General features: G+C 36.2%; 1 protein-coding gene across 4 annotated transcripts in view; it reads left to right on the forward strand.

Moving 5' to 3' along the window:
* Positions 1-25,441, forward strand: part of Diaph3 (diaphanous related formin 3) — a 530,142-nt gene that overhangs the window by 151,617 nt on the left and 353,084 nt on the right. For all 4 annotated transcript variants that reach the window (XM_045145419.1, XM_004651009.2, XM_045145418.1 and 1 more), the window contains one exon: positions 4,201-4,331. In XM_045145419.1, coding sequence (XP_045001354.1) covers positions 4,201-4,331 — 131 coding nt within the window. The remainder of the gene's footprint in view (positions 1-4,200; positions 4,332-25,441) is intronic.

Consider the following 25,441-nt stretch of genomic DNA (forward strand, 5'->3'; position numbering starts at 1 on the left):
TTTAGTGAACCTATAAATTATTTTTTTTGGAAAATATATTCCTTAGTGGATTTCTTAATAAAGCTGAGTCTTAGGATTTATGAACATACTGTTAAGGTTGCCCTTAATTTTTCTTCAGCGTTAGGTACTTTTTTTGGTCTTCTACTTATTGAAAAAAAATCTCAGTTACTCTATTTTCTTTCTGGTATGTTTAAGAATATTGCACAGGTATTTTTCAAATTTCATCTTCTAGTTTCTGATAGTGTTTAGAAATACTCAATATTTTTATATGATAAGCTTTGATTGTAAGTTTATGCATACAATCATTCCATTTGTGAATAAAGTTTTACTTATTCTCAACCTCTTTCATAGTACTGTCCTTACTCTATTTCATTAGCTGGAACCTCTAGTATAATGTGAATCAATGTCATAAACGTAGACATGCTTCCCCAGTTTCCATGTTTATGTAGATAGCATTGAAATTCATTAATATGGAAATGTTAGTAACTGAAAGGCTTTATGAGTGGGGCCACATGAGGTCCATTCCATGTTGTTAAAATGGATTAAAGTCTTATCTTTATCTTTGGATGTCTGAACTCATCTCTAGGAATTTTCCTGAAATAACTTTGTAAAACATGGGAATCCATTATTTTCATTATAGAGAGGAGCATCATTTGGTTCAATTGAGTTGACTTGTTAATGTATTTAGAAGATGGGAGAGGAGTGGTTCCAGTGTCATAAAATAATTAAATCCTTATATCTCATAATTGAAGTCTAAGATGATAAGGAATGTGTACAAATTTAAAAGTTTCCGCTGGCCATGGTGGCATATGCCTGTGATTTCAGCATTTCAGGACCTGAGACAGAAGGATTGCCACAAGTTGAGGTCAGCCCGGCCTACAGAGAAAGTCTATCTTAACACACACACACACACATGACAAACATTTTATTATTTAGACATTTTAAGCAGCTATCAGAAGAAATAATTCAAGGAGTTAAAAGTGACTGCTATTGATAGTAGGTTTAAGGATGAGATAGGGCTTCCTTTAAACTTTTTTTTTTTTAAATTGCTTGCACACCAGTGTTTAGTGCAGCACTATAAATGGCAGCTAAGGTATAAAACCAATCTAGGTACCTGTCAACAGAGAAATGGATAAAGAAAACATGGCATATATACACAAAGAAATTTTTTACTTAGCCATAAAGAAGAATGAAGTTATGTTGTTTGTAAGAAAACGGTTGTCACTGGAGAGTATAATTTTAAGTGAATCGAGTCAGACAAATATTATGTGCTTTCTTAGTTGTGGATCCTAGCTCTTATATAAATACATAAAATCACTCGCACATATGATATGAAAGTAGAAGCATAATTGTCTAGGAGAATGAAGAGGTCTAGTGGGAGGAATGCAGGGTAAGAAAGCAGGGTGGGGAGTATAGGGAAATATACATACAATATATTAAATACTTTAATGAAAATGACCTGATGTTACGTAGTTCTGTGGACAATACATATATGTCAATTGTCAAATGATGTAGAAAAAAATGCCACTTTAGTTTTTGTCTGGATGTTATTTGTGCTTATATTGAAAGTATCTGTTATATGGGATGTCCCTATATATTGTTGAAGTCTGTTTAGTTGTGGTTTATTTTATTCCTACCAGAATCAACATTTTTCACTAATAAGTTTTGAAGAAATCATTTTGCTTAAGTTCTAATGATAAATTTTTACCTATAAATAATTGGCTTGATACCATACACAGGAAATTTTTATAGTTAATGATACTAAGAAATTATAAGCAGCCTTCATACCCAAGCACAAGAGATTAATTAGGAAAGAAATGTTGTGTCAGTGTTCTGCACATGTGAAAAGGCCTAGTCTTTGAGTTGTATTTATTGATATTGGAATATCTTCAATGTTTTTTCACTTATGAAAGAAATGTATGTAAGAGAAGAATAGTTACCATGTTTTTTTGTAAGTAAAGGATATATATCTGTACCTGTCTGTTTATGAGAAAGAGATGCTTTAATTATATATTGATTCATCATTGTCATTTTGAGGCTTTTTTCTTTTTTTTCCTGGGTTCCAAATTTTCTCAGCTGAACAAAACAATATTGTGATAACTTTAAGCAAAAACAGATCCAAGTGCTTGTTATTGGGTGCTGAATACATTGTTTTTGAGGATCTCACTGGTTGTAGTAAAGATTAGACTATCACCTTTACTACTCTTAACATTTCTCCTTTAGTTTTAATTTGTCTTTTTCAAAAAAATATTCTATTACTTATTTATTTGACAGAGAAAGAGGGAGGAAGAGGGAGAGAGATAGAGACAGAGAGAGAGAATGGGCGCACCAGGGCCTCCAGACACTGAAAACGAACTCCAGACTCGTGCGCCCCCTTGTGCATCTGGCTAACGTGGATCCTGGGGTATCGAACTTGGGTCCTTTGGCTTTGCAGGCAAATGCCTTAAGCGCTAAGCCATCCCTCCAGCCCTCATTTTTAATTCTTTTGACCTTTTTAACTTTAAATTTTTCTTCAAATCCTCCTGTGATACCAATGTGAATTAAAATGCTATCTTAATACTAATTTGTTTTGTACTGTTGATTTTGGTTTCTTTATAATATTTTAGCAAATAAAAAAGAAAATAAAAAATTCCTAATTCCTGGGTTGGAGAGATGGCTTAGTGGTTAAGGCGTTTGCCTGCAAAGCCAAAGGACCCGGGTTCTACTCCCCAGTACCCACGTCAGCCAGATGCACAAGGGAGGATGCATGCCTCTGGAGTTTGTTTGCAGTGGCTGGAGGCCCTGATAGCCCATTCTCTCTCTACTTCCCTATTTCTGTATATATCTCTCAAATAAATAAATAAAAATAATTAAAAAAATTCCTAATTCCTTACTACCTCAGATAGTCTGGTTTTGAACATGGATAGCTCTTTTCCTTAACTTTGCATATCTAATCTGTAAGTAAAGTTAGGTTCTTTTAGTGGTCTCAAAAGTTTCCAGTATCCTTTACCTTTATTAGTTGTTGTTTAAGCATACTGATCACCTTAGTTTGCTTGCTTCCTCAGACATTAATTCAAATATTAAGGTTGGAGGCCTTTGAATTCTTTTCTGTGAGATTCTCATTGAGCCTCCTACTTAAAATTGTATTCATCATATACATTCCCCTTTTCTTTTGCTTATTTTCTTATAACACATTTGTAGTTCATTTAAGAAAATTTGTAAAATAAGTGTGTGTGTGTGTGTGTGTGTGTGTGTGTGTATGTGTGTGTTACTGGGGATTAAACCCAACCATGCTAGGCAAATGTTTTACCATGGAATAATATGTACTGGCCTTAGTGTGCCTATTTTTTAATTATAAATTGCCTCTGTATTTTCACGGGAATAATGCTACATGGAGTTCTAAGTATTGCTTGGTCTTTTGTTAACACTGGAAACAGTGCTGGCTAGTATTAGTGCACTTAATGCTTTTCAAACAAGGAGTGACTCTAAGTTTCCCACTCAGAATTTCACTTGGTGTTCACTCTTTTCAGACTCCTGTGGAGTCTGAAATTAACAAATGAATACTGGGAAGTCAAGCATACAGTGGAGCTCTGCCACTTCATCATCTGGCCTTCCTCATGAACCAGTGGGTTTAGCTTGTGTTTTGGTCTGAAGGTATTCCTTTCTAATTCTTTACTTCCCTCACTAGTTAAGTGCTCCTCCTTTGGGACTGTTGGTCCTGCAGGGATTAGACTGCACTAAGGGCATTTCCTCCCAGGTTTAGGTTTTTATAATCCCTTTGTCTACATGCTCTAGAACTAGACTGCTCATGGTAACTGGATGAATCAAATGACTGATAGGTTTTTTTATGTTGTACACAGTGCTAATTTTCCTAACTGTATTTCTTGAATTTTATTATTTACTTTGAAGGTGTTTAAAATGTAACTGTAGTTTATTTCCCATGTGTATATTCACTTATTATGTCTCCAAGACCTTTTGTATTTGAAAGAACAAATTTATCTCATTTTGCAAACATTTTGATGTTTTGTTATACTACAATTTGTTAATACATTGATTATGGGCTTAGAGATTTGTAGTCAGAAGGGCATTATCCACACAAAATAGTGATTATACTATTGTGCACAGCTGTCATGAGGAATGATGGTATCAATTTTTATTTTATGGGTAATCTTCATGAAACATGAACTGATAAACATTCTGACTTTTTTTTTTTTTAAACAGGGAAGTCTTAGAAGTAGCCAGCAGATCTCACCTCAAGAATTTATCCATGAGCTGAAAATGGGATCTGCAGATGAGAGACTTGTCACATACCTGGAATCACTTCGAGTGTCTTTGACCAGTAATCCTGTGAGGTAATCTATCTACTAGGACATCACCATGGCTTGTTACTAAATTAAACAGATACCACTAAGCTGTCATTTTTGTTCAATGTTTCCTTTATGGTGCCTTCAAATATATTGTTGTTGTCTATCTAAAAGTTCTCAGGGTAAAATTGCATACAAAATAAATAAATGAAGAAATAGTCTAAGTTGTATCTTTGTACTTATTACTGATTGGTACATAACATGGATTTAAAGAGTTTATATAGGATTATTAAAACATGTTTTTTGAAAATAATATTCATGATCAGAAACATAAATGTAATTGAATTTTGCTCTGCATTCCCATGTTTTATATATACTTGGTAATTATTCACATAGCAAGAAATACTACTAATTAATTGTTTCCTTTTTCAGAGATGATGATGTGTGTGCACACCCATTGTTGTGTGTAGCCATATTTAGCAAATAATAAATGTAGAACACACAATGAAGTTTGAATTTCATACTGATAGACAACTTCTGAAATCTAAAATAAACTGGCCCCAGAGGCATCTGTTTTTTCTATATTAGTTATAAGCTTTTTGAGTAGGCTATTTTCGTTGTCTTTCAGGAATAATTGTGCAAACTATTTGAAAGAATAATTTAAAAAACTGACAATGTTTAAAATTAAGCCATTTCTAGAATGTAGAAAATACTTGTTTACCATGAAGAGATATGTTTGAATCTTTAATTTCAGTGCATGACACAGAGAAATTTTATATGAAGAATTTATGCTAACCCCAAATTAGGTTTATGGCTTAGCTTCTGGAGTATTGTTGAAAAAAACTTACCAGAAGGGATTGTTAAATGTCTGAAGAATCACAGACAGTTTTGAGTCTTCACGTCTGAGGAAGATCACTGTGTTCTTAGGAATGAATATCTTTGGATAAGAACATATGTGTGCATATATATTCAAAACCTAGTATGCCATGGTGTAATTAGCGGTTAATAATAAGGAAAATAACTTCTTTGACATTTTTTGTCATAAGTATCTTTTTGGGCATATTCCACGTTTGGATATAATACAGAAAAGTTTTTGACCATATAACTTCTTGAAACAAAAAGCTCATACCTCTTAAGACATGGATGTGAATGTGATTTTACAGGATGAATATTAAACAAAGCAATCTTTGGTGTGTTTCACTTTTTGTCTTAGTTTTTCACACCTTCTCACTTGCAGTATGTAACTGAGCCTGTGATTGAATAATGGGCATTTGGTGAGAGCTTTCCTGTGTTCCCTTTACCTGTCTTTGCCTGTCAGTCTCACTGACGAGCATGTGGGAAATGCTCCATGAAGATATGCTGACTGAAATAATGAAATTTCAATGGTAAACTTTTTCAGTCTTACCTTGGCTATTATTAGAAAGATTGAATTAGGGAATTTAATAAGTATATTTGTTAAATGAAGAACTTTTATTTTCCCCTTAATCTATCTGTACTTGTAAAGTATAATCAATACTAAGTATCAACTATTTTCCTAAATATTATGTTAAGTATGTGGTTTAAAGAAACAAAGCTGATCTTAACTCTTGTTTCCATTGGGTTTAAATGGAGGAGAAAGATATTTTGGTGTCCATTGAGGTGACATCTATACTCATTTCTGTTCATCTGCCAGCAGACACTGGGCATTGAGACTCTCATATTTTCTCAGTGAAATAGATGCATCAAAATCCAGCATAAGGAAGAAACTGATTAGGCTAAACTGAGCAAGTTTCCCAATAAAATTAGAAGTAGACTACCTTATCCCACACTTCTTTTCCTTTCCCTCTTAAAGCTGATGACAGTGATAATAAAAGGGAAGAATATGAAAGGATTTTATGTATAACTTTATGTAAAATAATTTTACAATGGATGTGATAATATATTGTGATTTTATTTTTAAATACTGAGTAATTAGGTGCTATGTTTGAAAAATTTTATTATAATAAAACTGAGTACTTGTATAATTATTTTTCTCAGGTATGAACAGTTTTGAAATATATCACTAGCAATTCTTAATGTTTTCTATGAAGTAGTCTTTTTAAGTGAAAAGAATTGAACTTTTTTTTTTTTTTTTGAGAGAAGGTCTGGCCATTCTAGAACTTTCCATTCTCCTGCTTCAGCCTCCCATGTGTTAGGACTATGGGTGTGTGCCACCACACCTAGTTTAAAATTCTTTAATGCTATATGAGTATAAGCAAGAAAACTGACTAATGATGGTTCTCTGATGTTTCTTTAGGATAGAACTTACTAATATCCTAAGTAAGGGAGAGAGGAGTAGCCTCCTCCTTTCTCACAAGGGGGCTCTTCAGAGCCATTCATCTACTTCTGATGCTCGTCTTGGTTATTAGGAGCCATGACAACTCTTTCTGTCCCAGCAGAGAATTATGTGAAGATCAGTGTGTTAAACACTAGGTTCTTTGCCTTGTTTTATAAAGATGGACTGTTAGGCACTTCTGTTTAATGAGGTTTATTGATTACCCAATGTTCTTTATGACAGAGTTTTAAACACAAGGGAAAAAAATCAACTTATTCAAATTATCAGGTAAAACTGAGTAAATCTTGACATAGCAAGTAGTTATACTTGAGAGATAAGTACATTTGGATCAAAACGGAGGAGTTTAGACACTGTCACTGTTATGACTGTTTCCCAGCGCTTAAAGTTTATGGCCATTTATGCATATGCTATGCTGTAGGGTGATGTACTTGTCAACACCAAGATTTCTGTTTCAGAAAATTTGGGGCTATGAAGTCTTTGTGTGTTCTGCTTTTAAGCATTAATTTCCTATAGTTATAGTTGACATTCTTCTCAAATTTTACAAGAAATTCTTTCTCCATTTTTGTCAGATTTTTTTGAGTATTTTCCCCTTTAATTCAAGGAAACTTGGTCTAAATAATTTTTCTTAATCTTAAATAGCAAAATATATACATGTACACAGAAATCAACAATAGCAACAAAAGTAAGAACCTAAGGTCTTTCTGGCTTAGAGATGGAGTTCTTCCTACCTCATGGGAACAGCCTTGCTTGGCTCCCTCCCTCCCTCCCTCCCTGACCAAGAACCACCCAGGCTTTTGTCAGATTTTTAAGGATATTCTGCAGTCAAGTTTGATTGGATTGATAAGTACAACTTTTACAAAATAATTTTACTGTATTTTGCATACAAATGTGTTTATATCCAAACAAGTAAACAGTGCTTGAATGTCAGTGTTCAAGCTACTCACTTCATCTCTACAGTCTAGTGTTTATGCATTTCTTGCATTGACAACACAAAGCAGGTTTCCCTTAGAGTTGAAAGCCCGTGACAGCCTGAGAGCATGTGCTTATGTAGCAACCTGATTAGAAGGAAAAATCTTTCAATACAAAGGAGTTTTGATATTGCTAATACTTTGACTTATTTTAAATTTAGTTTATATAAAATAGTAAGTTTAAAGGGCTGTGCTATTACCTACTAGTGAGGATATATTATAGAATTTGAAACTTTACATAACCCTTCTAGAATTCTATACCTATTCTGTGGTAGTAACTACACTGAATTTTGAATTTATCATTCCTTGTCTTTTTGTTATGGTGTCATTACATATTTGTTCCTAACTAGTGGATTTGTAGTTTTATCTTTTTTAAAAAAAATTTTATTTCATGTGAGTGGACTTAAGTCTTTCTGAAGCTTATGTTTTCCTGTCATTATTGCAGGTCATGGATTAGTCACAGCTGATGTGTGTAGCTGTGCTTGCTAGCCCAGATGGTACCTTTTCCCTGTCTCTGCTTCTGATTTAGGACTATGTTCTTTTTATCCATTCTGATAATATTTGTCTTAACCTGCTAGTTTTCTTTAAAATTGACTGTAAGTGTGCGTTGGAGTTTCTCACACTTTCTTTTTTTCTTCTTTTCCTTCTCTCTGCTTCTTTTCTCTTTCTCTATTCTTCCTTCCTCCCTATTTTCCTTAACTTATTTTGCAATTTAAAAAATTCTTGTCATGTTTTCACTAATTTTTCACTAATTAAAAAAAAATGACCTTCTTCTGATCTTATAGTAGCCAAGAAATTGAACATTCATGTATTTTAAAAGAGAAAAAATTAAACCATATTCTTAATTCTTTTTTTAAAAATTTTTATTTATTTATTTATTTATTTATTTATTTATTTATTTATTTATTTGAGAGTGACAGACACAGAGAGAAAGACAGATAGAGGGGGAGAGAGAAAATGGGCGCACCAGGGCTTCCAGCCTCTGCAAACGAACTCCAGACACGTGTGCCCCTTGTGCATCTGGCTAACGTGGGACCTGGGAAACCGAGCCTCGAACCAGGGTCCTTAGGCTTCACAGGCAAGTGCTCAACTGCTAAGCCATCTCTCCAGCCCCATATTCTTAATTCTTGAGTCAAGGAATAACTGAAATTAATTACCATCTCTTGATTTATTTTAGATGCTAATTTGAGTGGTATTTTAGTTATATACTTTCTATTTTGGTTTTTCAAGGTAGGGTCTCACTAGCTCAGGCTGACCTGGAATTCATTGTGTAGTCTCAGGGTGGCCTTGAGCTCACAGCAATCTGGGATTAAAGGCGTGCACCCCCACACCTGGCTCTATTTTTAACATTATAACTTATATATTGCTATTATGGAGTTATACTTTAAATATGTGTTTGTATAATTGCACACTCATACTGATTCTTTTTGGATCTTACACTTTTTTCTCTGATTGTTTTACTTTGTTTCAAGTTCATTTAGTTTATGCTAATATTCCCTACCCCCCCAAGGGTGGACTCTTTTTCACTTGTCTGTAGTTATCTTTCTATTGTGTTTACCTTTGAAGCATGACACGGGGAATTTTTGATACATATTTTAGAACACTGATAACATTTTCTCTTCCTTTTATTCTTTTTGAGAATTTGCAAACCTTTAGATAAGACAGTTAATCTGCCTTTTCTCTTTCGCTTGTCTCATGTTTCTTTATTCTTGATATTAGATAGTTTCTTATATGTTGGAAATGGTATTTCTTATTTATTGTTCTAGAGATTCTTTTGAGCTTTCTGACTGTTATTGTTGTCTTTGCCAAATTCGGTAAAATTTTGAGCTATTATGTCTGAAAATTGCCTTTCCTGTCTAATTTTGTCTAAGTTGGACCTTATCACTCCATACACTATTATTTTTCTCCTGTCATTTATACTTTCCATTTTTTCTGGTTCCACTACCTTTAGACTTCTTGTTTCTGCAATTTTTTCTCTTGAGATTTATTTTGAGGATATCTTGTGGTAATAAAAATAGTGTATTTTTCTGTTGGGAATGTAGACTCTGTTGACTCAGAATTTCTTAAACTAAAATCACATTTTGAATTTTATTTAATCTGTTTTCCTTCTTGAACAGCAGCATACATTAGCTTGACTTGTGTTATGAGTTTTCTGAACGATTTTTTTGTTGTAGCTTACCTTCATTGGACAGGTTTATTTCCAGTTGGTTTTCCTTCTTCACAAAGGCGTGGCCTTTCTGTTGCTCTGTCTGGGAAGGCTCTGGGATGTATCTCTTTGTGCCAGTGTAAGTAGGGTGTGGGTTTTATGTCCTTCTCTCAGTGTGTTCCCAACAGTCTCTGTGTTCTATTTTTTGGTGTGTGTGTGTGTGTGTGTGTGTGTGTGTGTGTGTGTGTGTATGTGTGCATGTGTGCTGCACAATTGTCAAAGCAGGGATTTTGGCTTTCTGGAACATTGTACATGTTTAGCAAAAAGGTCTTGATGCTAACTTTCCTGTCTTTGTTTTGAATATTACTGTTTATTTTTCTTTTGAGACAGGGTCTTGCTACATAGTTTTGGCTGGCCTTGATCTCATTCTTTTACCTTTGCCTCCCAAGTGCTGGGATCATAGGTGTATGAAACCATGTCCGGCTTCTTATTTATCTATTTATTTATTGATATTTATTTATTTATTTTTATTTATTTATACTTTTTAAGGAGACTTTTCTTTCCTGTTATTTCAGGTATGAATTTAAAATCATGCCTTAGTCATTGTTGGGAGGGTGGAGAAAATACTGAGTGAGAAATTTTAAATCATCAATGTATTACACCCATTTAAAAATCTATTTTTCTAAAGGATATAACCACAGAAATTAAAGCTGCTTTTTATTCAATTCGTTGGAAAAACTGCTCATTGGCAAACTGCTAATTGTTTTTTATGTGTCTCTGTTCCAAATTTTAATGAGTCTGCTATTATATTCATGCTTATTTTACATTTTTATAAAATCTTAGACTTGCTCCTTCTTAATAATACACTCTAGTTTTTTTTTTTTATTTCCATGACATGTTTTGAATGGTTGAATTAAGATGTGAGATGTAAAATATTTTTTAAAAAATTAGTCAAGTTAAAAGTATATGAGAGGGGCTGTAGAGATGGCTTAGCGGTTAAGCGCTTGCCTGTGAAGCCTAAGGACCCCGGTTCGAGGCTCGATTCCCCAGGACCCACGTTAGCCAGATGCACAAGGGGGTGCACGTGTCTGGAGTTCGTTTGAAGTGGCTGGAGGCCCTGGCGCACCCATTCTCTCTCTCCCTCTCCTTGCCTCTTTCTCTCTCTGTTGGTTGCTCTCAAATAAATAAATAAAAATAAACAAACAAAAATTAAAAAAAAAAAGAAAAAAGTTACCTTGCTTTTTTTTTAAAAAAGTATATGAGAACAATATGTACAGATTTGTGGTTGAGTTAGTAGGGATGGTTCCTGGAGCCAAGGGTTTTCCAGGTGCTATATGTTCCCATCTTCTTTTTCTTTCTTTAGCAATATCAAGATGGTAGCAAAATGGGCAACTCTGGGTCTTCTTGTCATGATTAGTACATTAGCACTAGTCACCTGTGACTGTTTACATGAAATGGATTAGACTGAGTTGGAAAACACCATCTTAGTCTCTCGGGAGCCACATGTCGTTGGTAGCTGCCATATCGTTGGTAGCTGCCATATTGGACATCATGTAGAGGTTATTTCTGTCAACTGACAATTCTAACAGATAGCACTGTACCGTGAACTTAGTTCTTGTGTATTTATTCTTCCTAATCCTACATAGTATTACTTCATGATTCTTTCATGTTGTGATCAATTCAGTACCTGAAAGAAGTAAACAATGGAGTTGAAAGAACAGTCTTTAAAGCTCTAAGGTTAATTCCACCAAACAGGTCCAGATAGGGTTCATGAGCGGTTTGGGCCAGGTTGCCATCAGCAGACTGAGCTGTGTTGGAAGGAATGAAGGAGCGGGTGGGCTTTCCCCCCAGGTGTGAAGGAACAGAAAAGGGGAGAAGAGGTTTGATTGACAGGGAGATTTGGTCTTTGGTTTCCCCATTGTGGCTCACCATAGCCAGGCTGGGGAATTGCTTACATGGTTCATTGGAGAAGTTATAGAAACATCCCCTTAGGGTGGAGTAAAATATTAGTGTAGTGAGGGTTTTTTTTTTTTTTTTGGAGCAGTTTTCTGCAAATAGATGTACTTGCTTTTATCTCTTAAATGCTCCACTCCCCAAAAATCTATGATGTTTGTTATTAGTATTCATCTTTGCCTCTCTATTTAGATATTTCTATCCTCCCTCCCACAGGTTATGCCTTGTATTATTTATGTCTTAATTATTATTCAGTTTTCATACTTTTTATAACATTAATATTACTTATTAGAGAAATATTTGTTGAAAATGTCTTCTAATTTCAGATCATTTTGCTGTCCTTCCTAAAAGTTCTTTAAGTGAATCAAATATTAATGAAAAAATGTGCTGGAAGAGAATAGATATTAGTGTTTCCAAATAAATACCACATTGATGTTTTCAGAGAGCAAGCAATGCGTCAATGTCATTCCAGCCCTGGCTTCATTTGGGAGACTCTAGGATGTGTCATATCCCCACCCATGGGTATTCTCTTTTGTTTATTGTCATTCATGCAGTGGCTTGATTTTTGTCTTTCAGTAAAATGTGTTTTAAATACTGGGTTCTGAGTTGGCTTCAACAGCATCTTGTAAGCTTTGATGTCATAGTGACATCAGCACTGAATGAGTACACAGAAAACATAGTGGTACCTTCAAACAAACAGTTCATATCTTCTGCAGATTGTATCTCCGCATCCTTAGAAATCATAGTGGTGGCTTCAGGCACATGTGATGCATGAGGATGGTGATGTAGGACAGCTCAACTTATATAGATTATGTAGTGATAGCTTTAGACACACATGTTTCACGTAGATGGTGAGGTTGACTTGCTCAGATTAACATATTCTCTTTAAATGGTCATGGAAGTATAAAGAACCCTCAGTCTGTTGTAAACATTTTTTTAAATTTTTTGTTCATTTTTATTTATTTATTTGAGAGTGACAGAGAAAGAGAGGAAGAGAGAGAAAGGAGAGAGAGAGAGAGAGGGAGAGAGAGAGAGAGAGAGAGAGAGAGAGAGAGAGAGAGAGAGAGAGAGAACGGGCACGCCAGGGCTTCCAGCCACTGCAAATGAACTCCAGAGGCGTTCACCCCCTTGTGTATCTGGCTAGTGGGTCCTGGGGAATCGAGCCTCGAACCTTAGGCTTCATAGGCAAGCGCTTAACCTCTAAGGCATCTCTCTAGCCCTGTTGTAAACATTTTTTAAGCATATGCATCTCTCTCCTAGTCTACTTAAAATAAAACATAAAATGGTGTTTGGATGGCCAAGGCTTGTTTTTAGACAACATCCTATTATCATGTGAAGTTAGTCCCAGTGTAACAGAGTTCAATGCCAGCTTTGTTGTAAGTAGAGTAGTTATGCAACTTTCTATAGTGACAGATATGGAGTGTCCACACTGAAGTACAGCAACCACTTACTAAGTGTGACTGTTGAACACTTCAAATATGAATGGTGTATAACCAATGACTATACTGTAAAAATGATATTTTGGACATAAGTTGCAGATTACTCAAGTTTAACAGAAATTGTAACTGCAAACTATATGTAATGATCAGTTGGTGCTACATAGACACAATAAGAATGTTATATATAACAAGATAGGAAGAATATCATTAAACTTATGCTTTTTCCAAGGATATAAAGGTGAACTATAAGAAATTTCATCCCTTTTAATTAAAATTGCTTGTTTTCTGGGATTATAAACTTTTTATGTGTCCATGGCCATAGAAATTATCAGTATGAAGTTATTTACTGAATATTTTTCCCTTCGGCTTCTGTTCAGAGTTTTTATATAAAACAATCAGCATAATTTGTTGTTTAGGCTGATTGGGCTTGTTACTGTGTTTTAGCGTATTGCTAGTTGAGTTATATACAGGACTTCAAAATGATAATGTTTGGGGCTGGAGAGATGGCTTAGCGGTTAAGCGCTTGCCTGTGAAGCCTAAGGACCCCGGTTTGAGGCTCGGTTCCCCAGGTCCCACGTTAGCCAGATGCACAAGGGGGCGCACGCGTCTGGAGTTCGTTTGCAGAGGCTGGAGGCCCTGGCGCACCCATTCTCTCTCTCTCCCTCTATCTGTCTTTCTCTCTGTGTCTGTCGCTCTCAAATAAATAAATAAATAAATGAACAAAAAAAAATTTAAAAATGATAATGTTTGTCTTACACGTGTATATCTAAAATAGTACATCTCTATAATAAAGGAAGGCTTTAATAAAAAGGTAGGTATAACATAAACAATAGAAGTTTTAACTACTTAGTAATATTCTATTATCCATATTCACTCTGCATTTCCAATTTTTTTGTTATATGGGCAATTTCTGTATGAAAGAAACAAGTACAATTTATTATTTCTTTGAGCATCTCTTATGATTCATAAAGTTTAATATTAAAGAAGCACCCAAATTAGGTTTCTGGCAACTGAGGGTCACATGGAGTACTTATGCAGGGATAAAAAGAAGTTACACTGATGATAGCTGAAGTCCAGTAATGCTTTCTATAAGATGTGATGTGTGTCTGTGCTGTTCTGTATAAGAGCCGCTTACCACATGTGGATATTGAACACTTGAAATGGGCCTAGTGTGACAGCAATTGAATTTGAAATTGAAACAGCCACATGTAGTGAGTAGCTACCCTGTTAGACAATACAGTTTTAATAATGAAAAATTTATTTTCCTTGGCTGGTGATGTAGCTCAGCCATGGTATTATGGCACTTTTTTAGTTCCTGTGCCCTTGCAGAGAAGAATTCAACAAGAGCAGTGGGAGAAACAATAATCTGGTTTATTAAAGTGACAGCTTGCTTGCAAGGCATACTAGTGCACTGAGCAAGGGATGATGGCCTACAAGGCCCCTGGCTGCTGTCTCTTATCTTCCCCAACTGCTCTCTGTTCTTGCCTCACTATCCTGACCGGTGGTTTTCAAATAAGTGATTTTCAGACTTTATCTCCTCATAAGGAAGGTTCCTGGCCATAACCAGTTTAAACCCAAAGTTGTTTTATCCCTATGTGACTGGTTATGGTCTCATGGCCCTGTCTCATGACCAATTGTTGGTCAAAACATTCTGTTCCCACCAAGCTAAGGTTGCATAAAACATCTACTTATAATTTAAAGATTAGTTCACAGCGAAAGTTGGGCCAAGATTTCACAATAGATTGACTGATAGAGAAGCAGAAAACAGAATTTAGAATATTTTTAGAACCTCTTTCTCTGGCTCTGCTATTCATAGCTATCTTTTGCCTGCCAAGAGAGTGATTGCCTAGCATATGCAAGGACCCTGGGTTCAGTCCAACCTTCCCCACCCACCTGTTCATCTATATGCACTGGTTTTGAGCCTTGCTCCTGTGGGGAGCAGAGATCAAAATTACTGGAGCTCATGAAGAATGGATAGCTTTGAAATTAATAAGAAACTCCATCTTAAAGAAACATGTGGATGGATAGTGAAGGAGGGACACCTGGTATTTTCCTGTGGCTTTCATGTACACAAAGTACACGATTGCACATACACAAGCATCCCTCCACACACACTACCACGTATACTACACATACATACATGCAAAGATCTATTGATGGAAGGATAGAAGGAGCAGTCAGGAAATCTGCATAGCGTTCTAACTGGGCAAACTAATAGTGGTGTGGATAATTGGAATGGAGGGAATGATGCTAGTGGTTGGTTTCATGGACTTTAAGAAAGAAAATTGAAATATTCCCTTTAAACATGTTACATTGTTTATCATAAGAACTTTACAGTTGGCAGGATGTATGAATCTGAAACTTAGTTGAGAAGTATGGAGTGGAAGTGTCAGTTGTTTATATATGGATGGCACAAAATGCCTAGAGAATTATTGTCCATCCTCAGCAGACAGTTTGTGTGGACATAAGATACACACAATGTTGAGAACAACCTCCTATGGGATCCAGGTCCTAGAAGGGTCTAGAATGATTGCCTCCAAAAGTAGGAAGAGCCAGAACAAGAGATGAAAGAGTAGTCCGTGGCAGAAGGTGAGAATCCAGAAGGCTAATTTCCTGAAGCAAAAGAAGGAAAAGTCTTTTGAAAGAAAGAAATGAGGAAATGCACAACATGCTGCTGTGAGATGGGGTACTGCAGAGTGACTCTGTTAGATCCATCAAGAGGAGGGCTGTTGATAACTTTTGAGAAGAGCAGGGTTAGGTAGTCTGGGTAGGAAAGTCATACTCAGGTGAGATTTTATGAATGACTATTGGACTATGAAGTTCTGACCATGCCTATAATGAAATTGTACCAGGCCTTTGGCAGTAAGAGAAGTGGGTGCTAACAGAAGTGGGGCTTAGTGAACAATGCTCAATGGGCAAATGGCAAAACTTAAATTAGTGATCATTCAGAGAATGAGGAAGCTTGAAGGGCCCTTGAGAGATCAAATTGTTTCAGTGTTACATAGTAGGCTACATTATGAGTGAAGATGTAAATCTAGCAACACACAGAATCAGGCGGATTATGGGCTTAATGGCGAGACTGATCCAAGTAGTGTGATGTATGCAGGATGGGAACAGATGATTGGAGGCCTGAATTGGAGCACATTTTTTCTTCCTGTCAAATTAGCATATTTTAAAGGTACATAATTCAGTTCATTCATTCATGAACCAGTGGTATTTGCTTTGATATGTATAACCCTACTTGCTAATACTTAGTGTGCTTCAAAGGAATATTGCCTTTTCTATTATGTGTTCCTTTCAGTAGTAGTCTTAAGTTTTCATTAGTGTAAATGTCATTGTGTTTAATACAGTTATTTTATGATCTTTTCATTTGAAGATTCAGAGTCTTGTTAATTCACATTGCTTTTAATCTGATTTTCTTTTCATTTTATTTGTGATACTTTCTTTAGGTACGTTATAACTTTATTATGTTTTATCTAAGAAGCCATTATGAGAACAGACTGCTGTAATTTTATTCAACTATCTCATTTAATGCTAGATGTGGGATTTTGTTTTTGTTTTTGTTTTTGTTTTTTTTTGAGGTAGGGTCTCATTCTAGCTCAGGCTGACCTGGAATTCACTATGGAGTCTCAGGGTGGCCTCGAACTTACAGCAATCCTCCTACCTCTGCCTCTGGAGTGCTAGGATTAAAGGTGTGCGCCACTACACCCGTCATATTGTTGTTTTTAAACGTATACTTCAAAATATTCACATAGTCAATGCACATATTAACAATTGTGTTTTGAAGTTTGTAGATTTTTACAACTGAAACTTTACTTAGTTTTTGTTTTTTGGGAGGGGAGGGGATTGGCTTTATAATTTCTATTAATTATTTTTTATTTATTAGAGAGAGAGTGAAAGGTGTGTGTATATGTGTGCACACACGTGCACACACACACTCATATATCTAGAGGGAGCGGGAGAAGGAGACTGAATATGGGTTTGTCAAGGCCTCCAGCTACTGTAAATGAAGCTCCACCTTGTGCATCTATATTTATGTGGATTCTGGGGAATTGAACCTAGGTCCTTTGCCTTTAGCAGGCAAATGCCTTAATTGCTAAGCCATCTCCAGCCCTGGTTCTATAATTGAGTGTCTTTTTGTCCATGGGCCATGGAATGAGATGAAGGTATATGCTTATTTTGTTATATAGGGCATGCTAATCACTTTCCACATCGTCTCAGAACTTTTTAAAAAGTATTTAGTCACCTTGGTATGGGCAGGTGAAAATGAAAGCTTTCAATAAACTGAAAATGTAGCCGGCACCACTGATGTTTTACTATGATAGAGGATTATAAATTGAATACTGCTGTTACAGAGTGTTAAAACTGTCAAAGGTCAAGGTATGAAGTTTGTTAGTTTGTCACAAGTGTGTAGACTACTACTAATTAGGTACCCCATAGATGAGAGAAAACCTAGATAGTCCTATGACTGCTGGACAATGAAGTTCCTAATTATCTCCTTAAAGATGTTCAGGAACACATGATCCCTGCAGGCTTGTGTAGTATGTTTCATGGAGCCTAAATACCAAGTGTTTAAGTCTCTCTTAGGATGTAAGCCATCAGGAAACATTGCTCAGTTTATTATTTTATTAAGTTATTGTTACCTGATAGCTAAACCAAGGGCAATGCCAATATCACAAAAAGTACCTCCAAATTTATAGACCACTGTCCATCATATGGATGTAATAACCTTTAGGTAAAACACTATATTCAGAAGCCAAAGAAAAAAAGTTATGTAACTAAATGGCAAAGTCCATCTTAAAAGAATTTTAAAAAACTAAAGTAGGATAGAAGTTATTATGAGATGAGTTGTATCCAGAAAAATTACATTCTAATTCCCACTTCTTGGGAAATGGGCCTATTTGGATGGATTTAATACTGGAACAGAAGCGGAAGAATTCTTGATTGTGTGTGCTAAGAACAAAGTCCTATGTAATGAACAACACACAGGAACATCAAAGGTTGCTACTTCTCCAGAAAGGAGGGAAAAGGTCTCATAAGACTGGCCTTGATGACATCTTAATCTTGCACTTGTATCCTCTAGACATATAAGTGAATGAATTTTTTTTTTTTGTTTGACAGTATTCATGTATTGTTGCTTTATCACAGTAGCTCTTGGAAAATCCAAATACAGGAGCTTTCTCATTTTCACAGAGGCTGCATGAAGTCCTACAGCAAATATATTTAATGATAACAGACTTCACCCTTTCTCCCTGAGACTCAGAATGTGACAAGAATGTCTGTATTCATTACTTTTATTCAACACCATGCTGCAGGTTCTCACCAAAACACTGAGGCAAGAAAAGAAAATGAAGATTGCATTATTACAATGGAAACAGGAAAGCCCTTGTTTGCAAATAAAATGATTGTTTGAAAAGAGAATTTTTAAGAAAAATATTTTATTTTTATTTATATATTTGAGAGAGGGAGAGACAAATTGAGAGAGAGAGAGAGAGCAAGCACATGACAGAGTGTGCAAGAGAGAGCAACAATGGATGCACCAAGGCATACAGCTGATACAAATGAACTCCAGACACATAGGCCACCTTGTGCATCTGGCTTGTGTGGATCATGGGGAATTGAACCTGAATCCTTTGGCTTTGCAAGCAAATGCCTTAACTGCTAAGCCATCTCTCCAGCCTTAAAAAGAGAATTTTAAAATTTCCAGAATTTATTAAATTGATAAAGACTTTAAGGATTCAAGAAGGGCATAATTAGTTTTTCCCCCCTGTGTATCAGCAATGAACATGAGGAAAATAAAATCAAGAATTATAATTCCAGCAAATTTTAGGTAAAGAACTTTTATATTAAAAATTACAAAATTAGGGCTAGAGAAATGGCTTAGTGGTAAGTGCTTGCCTGTGAAGCCTAAGGACCCCGGTTCAAGGCTTGATTTTCTAGCACCCACGTTAGCCAGATGCACAAGGGGGCGCACGCATCTGGAGTTCGTTTGCCATGGCTGGAGGCCTTGGTGTGCCCAATCTCTCTCTCTGTTGCTCTCAAATAAATAAAAATAAAGGCATGCACCACCATGCCTGGAGGAAAAAAAATTACAGAATTATGAAAATATTAAGTAAAATCCAAATAAATGGAGAGAAACTTTATGTGTGTGAATAAGGAAGCTCAGTTTCCTTTCCGCATTTGTTCTGTGGGCAGAACCCAGGTCCTTGTAGGTGTGGTGTTGGGAAAGCTGTTTCTTTTCTAGGACTGTTGAGAATCATTTCCACCTTATAGTCTACCCACATTCCTTGGCTCTTGTTCTCCTCCTTCCAGCTTCAAAACTAGTAAATGCAGTTTGATTGCTCTTTATGTTTTGACTCTTCACTTTCATTTTTCTAAATTCAGCTGAGTCTCACCATTTGATTAGCAGCTTTGATTCCCCCCTGTGATATCATATATTCAGTTTCTGGGGCTCAGAAGCACACATTTTAGGGTCAGAGGGATGACTTTGCCTAGCACGCCTGCATGGTCCTTTGGTGGCTTCCTGTGGTCCATGACATGCATATATTCTTTTTTTTTCCTCCTTAATCTTTTTCATTTTATTTTATTAGCAAGCAGAGAGAGAGAGAGAGAGAGAGAGAGAGAGAGAGAGAGAGAGAGAGAGAGAGAGAGAGAGGGAGGAAGGGAGGGAGGGAGGGGGAAATGAATGAATAAATGTGGGCGTGCTAAGGCTTCAAGCCACTGTAAACCAACTCCAGATACATGCACCACATTGTGCGTCTGGGTTTAAGTGGGTACTGGAGAATCAAACTCAGATCATTAGGGTTCACAGGCAAGTGCCCTTAACCACTGAGCCATCTCTCCAACCCAGTATAATCTTTGTTAAGCCCTTATTTAGTCTTGGCTTTATTTCTGGCACAACTTTCTATTGAGATCACTACAGAGCAGAATTGTTATGCTTGCAATTTCTACATGTATTCCCTCCTGTTTAGAAATCTTCCTTTATGTGACTTAACTGCTGGGGCCAGAAATCAGTTGCTATGAAGTTCTCAGGAGAGACAGGTACTGTACTTTCTGTTTCCATAGCACTGTAACTATAGCATTTACGACATTGTGGAGATAATTTCATTAAACATTTGTTTCAACCACTGGTCTGTGATCCCTTCAAGGTCAAATAACTTATTTTCTTCTTCTTTTTTTTTCTGTTTTCTTTTTCTTTTCTTTTTTTCTTGTATTTCTCATACCAGATGTGGATTTAAGAGCACGATGAGCCCTTGAAGCAGGGTGACTGCCTTTGTTAATGATCATTTGAGGTTTAGTAATAATGGACCATTATTCTTGGAGCAGTAGTCAATCAAGTGACCAGCTGTGTTTGCTTTCCAAAACATAACACTGCCAGAAACCAAGACACATATTTCTGATTTCATCCTGTGCCCTTGGAAACAATATGTGAATTTCACCACGGAACACTTACAGGTGGTTTGAATATTGTCATTTGGGAGAGCAACAAGTCTCTTTTGTTGCTGTTTTCCCTTTGTAAACACGTTACATCTTCCCTTTCCCTGTTCTCCTATATTGAGACTTTTATTAGGATATTCTGCACAGTAATATACTTGTACCCTGTAATATACTTAAAGTTTTCATTAAGGCAATTAAAAAGAGAAGCATTTGGCAACTCCTGTTACAATTTTAAAAGGCAGGTTAAATTAGCATTTATACTTTTCCCCACCCCTGCTTTCAAGCATTTGTTTTTCTTTCCTGCTACAAATGTGATAGTGATCTTTGCCATTCCTGTTCATAGAGAATATATGCATGCAGTGCTCCCTTATCCATGAGTAAGGTTTTCAGTGAACCCTCAGAATGCCTGATGGCGCAGTGCTGATGGGCCAGAGCAAGTAGTGCAGAGTTTCCTGGAGATTTATAGATCATTTAGAGATCAGTTGGTAATTTTTCCAGGTTGTTTCTTACATGGATGGTAAGAAATTTTCTTCTCTTGTAGAAAGCTATGGATGGCAGCAGTCCTCTGCCAAGATCCCAGACGTGTATACTCCCTATTACGATTTATTTTGTACAACTTTATTTGTGCCCCTTGAATAATATTACTGGAAATAGGAAGTGTTCTGTTGAAATAAATAAGAGGGTTGATTTGTGAATGACAGTTTGTCAAAAAACAATGTATTTGCCTTGCACATTTTTAAGAGAACAGGGAGCCTGTTGCATTTTGGTTTGTGTTTCATACTACCTTTTTCAATTTTGTTTTTGTTTCTGTTGCTTCTTTGTTATTACTAGTGTTAGCTTTTCTCTCTGGATCTGTCCTTTTTTTTTTTTTCTTTCTTTCTGAGTAGGGTCTCTCTGTGGCCCAGGCTGATCTGGAATTCACTATATAGTCTCAGGGTGGCTGCAAATTCATGGCAATTCTCCTACCTCTGCCTCCCAAGTGCTGGGATTAAAGGTGTTCCCCACCACCCTGGCTCTATTCTTGTTTTTGACATGTTTTATGAATTTTACAATTTGAATAATATAAATATTAAATAAGTAAATAATGTGAATAATCTACTTTAATCTGGTAGTAATATGTTATTTAGAGATAACAGTAAAGTTGCTGACATTATTTATTGAAAAATAATTAAACTGAGCATGTTGGCACACACCTTTAATCCCAGCACTAGGGAGGCAGAGGTAGGAGGATCACCATGAATTTGAGACTGCATAGTGAATTCTCTGAGACTACATAGTGCATTCCAGGTCAGCCTGTTCTAGAGTGAGACCCTACCTTGAAAAACCAAAGAAAGAAACAACACACACACACACACACACACACACACACACCAAGAAAAAAACAAACAAACAACAAATTAAATACAAAAGTTCCCTACTTTTGCTGGGCATGCTGGCACATACTGTTAATTGTAGCACTCAGGAGGAAGAGGTAGGATAATCTCTGTTGAGTTCAAGGTCAGCATGGGACTACAAAGTGAGTTTCAGGTCAGCCCAGATTAGAGTGAGACTCTACCTTGGAAAAACAAGCAACAAAATGTTTCCTACATTCTTAAAATTTGTAAGGGTTATTTCATTGTACTACATTTTACAGCCTTGCTCACCTCTTTGAGTTTATTGTCATTGAGATAAAAAAATTCTCATAATGAATTAAAAGATTTTAAGATAAAGTGATTTGGTATAGTGCCTATTTTAATGTAGTTGTAATATTTTGTTTCATCGACAATTAGTCCTTATGTAATATATATGAGTGGGTGAAATTTTAATGATTCATATTCTGTATTTAGATGAGACATTTCCATTGGGTCTAGAAATAGTTGATTTGAGAACTACTCTGGGTCTCATTATTCTAATCATAATTGTTATGTCAGATTTGATAAATTTTAAATATGTTATGTTCTATTATTAATTACTCAGATCAGAGAACTTTCTGTCTTACATGTAATGATATGCTTCCTGAAATTTTATAGTGGGCCACAGCCTAAGCATATTATGTCCAACAAAGTGCTTTTGTTATGTTAACATAACTTAAAATGACTTTGTGTATTTTTGAGAAAGGTAGCTTGTGAGTGGTGACTTTTTATTCTACACAGTGATGGATGGTGATAGCTGCACAAATAGTCCTAAACATTTATATTCGTTTTAAAACCTCTCTATGCATATACTTTTGAATATAGTCATAGTTGAAAATTTACTTCAAACAGAATAGTGGAGGCCCACTGGGATGCCACTATCACAAGTGAGTATGATGAGCAGAGCCTCTCCATGCATCCCCATATCAGCAACTCAGGCTCACAAATTACCCCTTATGTGTTTGATTTCAAGCTTCCCTGCTGCAAGGGAAATAAGAATAAATACAGAATAGGATGTCAACAAGGCAAACAGTTAAGTGGGTGCTGTAGGTGTTTTCATGAAACATGAAAGCCGATTGGAAATGCCTGAAGGTAATCTGTCTGCTACTGATGGTGGAAAGTAAACTCTTGACTTGAGAAGTGGCATCACGGTTTGCAAACAGACACTCCTGTTTAACTGCTTTTCTCATCTTAGTCATAGCATGGTCGTCAGTCTTTACAGGAGCACTTTTCTTTTTAAATTAGCTATTCCCTGGTCTTCACAGGACAGAGAAGAAATGAATAAGATAGTCTGACAGGAAACGGCTAGTCTAAATGCAAAGAGATGTGTAAATATATTTCTCTTTATTTTTTTGATCTTATAATTTTTGAACAATTAAAGAGATGATCACACTGGGTCTACAGAATATGCAGATGAGGAAAATGAGTTTCTATTATGCTAAATTTTAAACACATATAATTGCAAGAATATTGTACATATGGGGGCATTCTTTAATGTACACATTTAATGTATGCGTATGTATCAACATATCTACCTACTCAAACATTTGTCATTTCTATGTGGGACAATATTTAAAATCCTTTTGGTTTTTGGAGGTGTATAGCACACTTGGTAGCTGTAATCACCCTATAGAGCGCCCGAGCTTTCTGGTCCTCTCTGTGCTTTTGTTACATTTGAGAAACTTTTGGCCACTGCTGCCTCCATCCTATTCTCCCCAGCAACTGGTAACCATCATTCTTTTCTGAAATTCTGTGGTGTCTGCTATTACAGATCTTGTTAATTGAGATCATGTGATACTTATCTTTTTATGCCTAGCTTCCTTCACTAAGGTAATGATCTCATGGTTCAGGTATGTTGTTGTAAATGCCAAGATTTATTTTCTAATGCTTGGCTAATGTATTATGCATATGCACATTCTTTCATTTATCAATAGGTCTTGATACTTAGGTTTTTGTATATGATAATTTGGTAGTTTTTTTTTTAAATATTTTTTGTTCATTTATTTATTTATTTATTTATTTATTTATTTATTTATTTATTTATTTATTTGAGAGCAACAGACACAGAGAGAAAGACAGATAGAGAGAGAGAGAGAGAATGGGCGCGCCAGGGCTTCCAGCTACTGCAAACGAACTCCGGACGCGTGCGCCCCCTTGTGCATCTGGCTAACGTGGGACCTGGGGAACCGAGCCTCGAACCGGGATCCTTAGGCTTCATAGGCGAGCGCTTAGCCGCTAAGCCATCTCTCCAGCCCAATTTGGTAGTTTTTTAAAAAAAACTTTTAAGGATCCTCCCTCTTGCTTATCATGATTGCATTAATTTACATTTAAAAATTTTTTTCTGTTTATTTATTTATGAGTGATAGAGAAAGAGACAGAGAGAGAGAGAGAGAGAGGGGCAGAGAATGGGTGCGCCAGGGCCTCCAGCCACTGCAAACAAACTGCAGACACGTGCACCCCCTTGTACATATGGCTAACGTGGGTCCTGGGGAATCAAGCCTCGAACCAGGGTCCTTAGGCTTTACAGGCAAGTGCTTAACCACTAAGCCATCTCTCTAGCCCCTAATTTACATTGTTATCAACAGTGCATTGGGAGGGGCTCCCTGTCTTCATAGCCTCACCAATCCTTGCTTTTTTGGCTTTTGTGATATATCTTTTATATCTTTTGTCTTTATGATAATAGTCATTGTTACTGGAGTGAAATTATAGTTCACTGTGGTTTGGCCTTGCATTTTCCTGTCTATTAGAGATGGTAAACATCTTTTACATATACTTACTAGCAATTTGTAAACTTTTTAAAGAAATGTCTATGCATTTTCTTGGCTATTAGTGATGATAGACTTTTTTTTTAACATGTGAACAATTTGTGGACTTTTAAAAGAAGTGTCTATGTTGGCTAATTGTCGCTTTTTTTATTTTTTTTTTTATAAAATTTATTTATTTATTTACTTGAGAGCGACAGACACAGAGAGAAAGACAGATAGAGGGAGAGAGAGAGAATGGGCGCGCCAGGGCTTCCAGCCTCTGCTAACGAACTCCAGACACGTGCGCCCCCTTGTGCATCTGGCTAACGTGGGACCTGGGGAACCGAGCCTCGAACCGGAGTCCTTAGGCTTCACAGGCAAGCGCTTAACCGCTAAGCCATCTCTTCAGCCCTAATTGTCGCTTTTTAAAATTAATTTTTTTTTTTTCAAGGTAGGGTCTCACTCTAGCTCAGGTTGACCTGGAATTCACTGTAGTCTCAGCGTGGCCTTGAATCATGGTCATCCTCCTACCTCTACCTCTCTAATGCTAGGATAAAAGATGTGTGCCACCATGCCTGGCTAAAATTAGATTTTTATAATTATTTTGCTATTGAGTTTTAGGAATTCTTTGTATAGTCTAGATATTAATCTTCTTGTCTAATGTATTGTTTGAAATATTCTCTCCTGATAAGTAGGTTGTATTTTGACTCTGGTGAAGCATATTATTTAGTTTCATGTAATCCTGTTTGCTTATTTTCACATTTGC

This window comes from Jaculus jaculus, chromosome 3 (genome assembly GCF_020740685.1).
Source record: "Jaculus jaculus isolate mJacJac1 chromosome 3, mJacJac1.mat.Y.cur, whole genome shotgun sequence".
In the NCBI taxonomy this organism is placed as follows: domain Eukaryota; kingdom Metazoa; phylum Chordata; class Mammalia; order Rodentia; family Dipodidae; genus Jaculus; species Jaculus jaculus.